At 39.2% G+C, this 5,377-nt stretch overlaps 1 protein-coding gene across 1 annotated transcript; it reads left to right on the top strand.

The window, feature by feature from the left end:
- Nucleotides 1-4,161: 4,161 nt before the first annotated feature.
- LOC115269955 (arginine/serine-rich coiled-coil protein 2-like) lies at nt 4,162-5,061 on the top strand. The gene is made up of 2 exons (XM_029878769.2): nt 4,162-4,327; nt 4,389-5,061. Exons 1-2 carry the CDS (start codon nt 4,282-4,284, stop codon nt 5,015-5,017), a joined length of 675 nt encoding a protein of 224 aa, XP_029734629.2. The 5' UTR covers nt 4,162-4,281; the 3' UTR covers nt 5,018-5,061.
- The last annotated feature ends 316 nt before the right edge of the window (nt 5,062-5,377 follow it).

Raw genomic sequence — 5,377 nt, 5'->3', positions numbered from 1 at the left:
TGGTTCACATTAAGAGGCACGTTGGCCAGACGAACATCACGGAAGTGATGATCCACAATGCGTTCTAAGCATTTCAGAAGAAAATAGGTCAAACTGATAGGTCTGAAACTCTTTGCTTCTTCATACGACGCACGACCCACTTTTGGAATAAACTTCACAGTAATATCCCGCCAAGGTTTGGGAATATACCCTGTAGCAAAACTGCAAACAAGTAGTTTTTTTTTTCAAAACCTGTTTGAAATAATCAAATCCCTTCTGAAGCAAAATAGGATAAATCCCATCTGCCCCAGGAGATTTGAAAGGAGCAAAGCTTTTAAGAGCCCACTCAATCGATTCTATAGTTACAATACTCCGAGCCAAAGCTAAAGAATCATAACTACAAGAAAAGACATGAGGTTCATCCGAAGATGTAATATCCACACATCCAGGGAAGTGTGTGCTAAATAAGCATTCCAGAACTTCCTCATCAGAGGAAGTCAGATCGCCATTTGGCAAACGAAGTTCGTTCACTCGGAAATCCTTAGATTTTGCAAGGATTTTATTTAACCGACTGACTTCACTCAAGCTGAAAACATTTGTACAAAGGTTTTTCCAGCCGGATCGTTCAGCAGACCGTAGAGCTTTCCTGTAGGCATTGCGAGCCGACCTGAAAGCCTCCGAACCAGCCGAACGGCGTCTGTTCCAACTCTTTCTACATTGTTTCCTGAGTTTCGCCAAATCAGAGTTCCACCAAGGGGTTCCTCTTGTGATCTTCACAGACCGTAGAGGACATGCTTCTTCAAAAGCTTCCATGATGAAGGTCGTTGTAGTATCAACGGCATCATCTAAATCACTTGGAGTGTCAATGGATGGTGAGTATCCATGAAATTTGGCCGCAACCAAATCAGTAAAAAGATCACAATGTTTGCGAAGTAACATTTAAATGTTCAAAAAAGATATTTATAGCGATGGTCAAGCGATGGTAAAGATTCTTCGTCTGACACATGCCAATTGGTCAGCTCGTGACTAATTCTGCTAGAGCAAAGCGCTATATCTAACACTTCCTCTCTAGCAGATACCATGAAGGTTGGGCGGTTGCCTATGTTAAGTAATGCAAGATCTGTACTACTTAAGTACTCCATCAAACTGGAGCCTCTCAAGTTAATGTCTGAGTTGCCCCAGATGATATGATGAGCATTAGCATCACTGCCATAATTAGCGGAAGGCCTTTTGAAGTGTAGTATGCAATGAATAGCTTGAAAGCATCCGTAGGGGATGGTTCATCATGCGGTAAATAAACCGAACAATAGACGTATTTCCTGTTGAGGTTTCCAACAGATACATCAATTGTGATAGCACATACATCTCTGGTGGTTAGTTCAGAGATAAGTGTAGCAACTATTGCGTTGTTGTCAAGCACACAGGCTCGAGGCATGACACGCGAGTTTGCCATTTCATGTTTATTGAAAGTAGCAAAAACCGGGTTCACAAGGTTTCCTAGATAGAAATTTCCCTTACGAAAGTAAGGTTCTTGTACCAAGGCCACTTGGGCTGTACCATTTTGCATAAGTCTGCAAAGAATGATCGTTGCTGTTCTTTTATGCTGAAGATTGATCTGAGTTATCCTAACCATAGCCACTACCCAAACTAGGTAAGATTAAACTCTTCGCAACAACAGCACAACTTTTTTCAAAAACTTTTTCAAACAATTTTGTATGTAAACTTAACCCAAAGTTGCTAAACTTTCTAAAAAAATGAATATAAACTTACGGCAGTGTCGCTGGAAGTTGGGTCGACCAAATTTTAAGATGAGAGCGGTAATATGACCCATTTTCTATAAGCTTTCAACTGCTTTTAACAGAACTTAGCGAAAAATCTAGAAAAAAGTTATTTAGTAAATTAATCCTTGATGTCATCGACCAAAAGTTCGGGGTCACCCCTCAATATGATGTATCGGCCAAAAGTTTGGGGTCACTTTCGTAAAACATGGAAATGTGATTTGGTGATATCCTCGTCATCTATAGTTCAATTTTAATTATTTTTGGCTCATTTCAAAGATAATTAACTAAATTAACTAATTTACTTAACGTATTTAACGATTTTTGTATATAAAAATGTTATGTAAAGTTAGCACATTTTACCACGCTTCAAAAAATGAGGCAACTTTACGTTAAGTTTTAGTATGTAAATTTCAACAAATATGTGTGGTTCAATGTCTATGCAGTAAGTATCATTCATTTTGTTTCAAATAAGCCAAGAAGAATTAAAAATGAATGAAAGATGACAAAGATATCAACAAATCACTTTTCCATGTTTTACGATAGTGACCCCAAACTTTTGGCCGATACAGCATTTTGAGGGGTGACCCCGAACTTTTGGTCGATGACATCAAGGAATAATTTACTTAACAACTTTTTTTCTAGATTTTTTAGCTAAGTTCTGTAAAAAGCAGTTGAAAGCTAATAGAAAATGGATCATATTACCACTCTCATCTTAAAATTCGGTCGACCCAACTTCCAGCGACACTGCCGTAAGTTTATATTCATTTTTTAGAAAATTTGGCAACTTTGGGTTAAGTTTACAAACATTTTTTATTGAAAAAGTTTCTTTTAAATCATGTTCATGTTTCTTTGACTTATTATCTTTTGAATGAAACCTAGGGTTTTGAAATCGGATGCAAATTGGCGGAGATATGGGCCTAAAAAATGACATGTTTTTGAGGAGGTGACCCCAAACTTTTGAACGAGAGTGTAGGTGAAAATTTAAACTAATTAACAACATCTTCATAATCCCGCCCTTATTTAGCCTCAAGTGAGACTAAAGAAGGGCAGCTGATTGTCTCGGAGAAACACAAGGTCAACTGCACCATTGCTCCGGTTAGCTATCTAGGCTGATCGAGAAAAGAAGTTAATAATGATGATCAACTTCAAGATCGTTTCATGCTATTATTTTATTGTGAAAGGAATTCTATTTGGTCAGTTCGGTCGGCAGCGATGAATGTTGCTCGGTAGTGTAGTCCCGCGGAAAGTAGGATTGTTGTCGTCGGACGATGTGTGTGCGTGCTGCAAAAGGGAAGAATTGAGTTCCGTTTGTGATGCTCGATCGTGTATTTCCGTGGCATCGAATGGTCGTTATGATGACTGGTGTAATTGCATGCTCTCCGGTAGACGCAAAGATGGATCCTAATGTGTGAGCTTGTTCCATATTATTGTTAAAATTCATGTTTGGATTTATACTATATTTTCAAAAATCGATATATATTTCCCAAGACTTTTAATGTTATATCTTTTTTGTTTGTGTACACCTCATGCATATATGACAATCTATTTGTTCGGTTCGTCACTGTGAGTGTCGACTTGGTTGCTGTTAGATCGATCAGTATTAAACCCGGGAGCGGTCGCGTCGTGGGCTTCAGAGTCAACCTGGAGATTCAGAATCAGAAACACATGATACAGAATACAGAAATACATGATCTGTGATTCCAACTGGCAGACACTGAGCCATGCAACGTAACCTCAGATTGGGAAGCACTGAGGTTTGCCCCACTATTCAAGTAGTTCACATGCTTCTTGAAACGCAGAATCCGAAAAAAAAATCTCAACCTCCCCAAGAACTTTCGAATCTTGAGAAGTTCGGGTGGCACGCCACCTAATATTGAGAACCACTGAATTATGTAACACTGCTGGCGGTAGGCGAGAAACAACTTCAAATTTCGATTATATAACATGTTAGTTGTTCCCGGATGCCTACAACCCATATATACGTCCAAGGAGCGTAAATTGTGAAAGGGGGGGGAGGGAATAAATTGAGTTTCGCGTAAATCAAGTGAGCGTAAATTGGGGTTATATGTAGTGTACGCTATTGCTCACTTGCAATTACAGAGCCCCTGGTTGGGGTCGATCGCATATCAGAGAAGATGTTTTAAACTGACTCCGTAATCAAGTATTCTTGGCAATATTTGGTGGTTCGCTACACCGTTTTGTATACTGACTTAGTATCATAAATGTTAGAGATTTGAAGCAGCTACCCCCGCTAGTATAAATACAAAATAGTCATAACTAAACATGTTTTACCTCAGCTATCTTTGAATATAGGTATGTATAATCGTGATTCTATTGGTTCCACCCTAGTTTCCACCACTGAAGCAATTGTTCTAACCTAGGTTCTAAGAGGTTCTAAGCAGGCTCTAACATTCTACGTTGCCGTGTCAAACATAGCAAGCCTTGATTTAACTGCCATTTCCACTACCACAAAAAATCCCAGCTCCAGAAAGACATATCTAATCTGCCAGAAATCTGCAGGATGTTTCCGACGATAATTGGAATATTGAGTACCTCCGATGGTTATGGTATTGTAATTTTGTGTCAGTTATTATTTTCCATCAATTAATTCATTTATATAATTTACAGTTACTTTCGATAAAATTGTTGAAAAATTGAAGAGTAGATTTTCTGAGCTAGCTACAAAATCATCCAATCTCGAAAGCGACATATCCGAATCTCTCGATCGCGGCTGCAAACTTGGACTCATCAGTAGTTCCTCTGGAAGTTTCAAGCTGGCCTTTGATCCTAACAATTCAGGAGGTGGAAATTTTTCATCTGCATTGCAAGCAGTGATGCATGAACTGGGATCAATCAAAACATCTCAACAGAGGAATATCTTAACTCAACAAAGCTCCTCTGCTACACCTTCGGCAGCGGAACTTCAAGACGCTCCAAATTTATCACGTGCCACCCGTCGCAAGTTCACTCCCATACTGAACAGTCTCTGGAACAAAACTGTTGATTGCGGCCCTGGTTGGAGTCGACGGCCCCTAGCTCAGCGCCAAGCCATTGCAATCCAACGACGTCAGGCTGCACAAGAGAAGGCACGACAGCGACTGCGCGCTGCTAGGTCGCAAAGAAAGTCGCGATCCCGGTCTAGGTCGCGGTCCAGGACACGCGCAAGGTCCCGTTCCAGCCAGAGGACCTCTCGTTCCCGAAGCCGATCTCGGTCAACTCGTCGGACTCGGGTCCGATCTCGAAGCGGAAAATGTTGATGTAGAACATATTTTATTTCAAAATTTTAAATTGTAATAAAAAATATTTGCTATTGGATACAAGATTTGAAATAAGTATGACAAAAGAGCGATTCCAAGCAACAGCATCAAAATTAAGGAAATTTTTTAATTCATGATTTTCTATTGAACTGAAACTTTGCACAGTTTTTCAGTTCCATTTAAATCTCCATTTTTCGATATCAAATTTTTATTTAGAGCCACGACTAACTTTTCAAAAGGGTGTATGTGAAAATGGTTCAAAAATATTCAAAAATATGCACAGCAAAAACGGATTGTTAGATTGTTATGAATTTTTCAGCAAAGTTAGATAACTAAATGGTGATTTCTAAGAAAATATAC

This window comes from Aedes albopictus, chromosome 2 (assembly GCF_035046485.1).
Source record: "Aedes albopictus strain Foshan chromosome 2, AalbF5, whole genome shotgun sequence".
Lineage (NCBI taxonomy): Eukaryota > Metazoa > Arthropoda > Insecta > Diptera > Culicidae > Aedes > Aedes albopictus.
The sequence above is the reverse complement of the archived record's forward strand: the minus strand, read 5'-3'. Positions and strand labels throughout refer to the sequence as shown.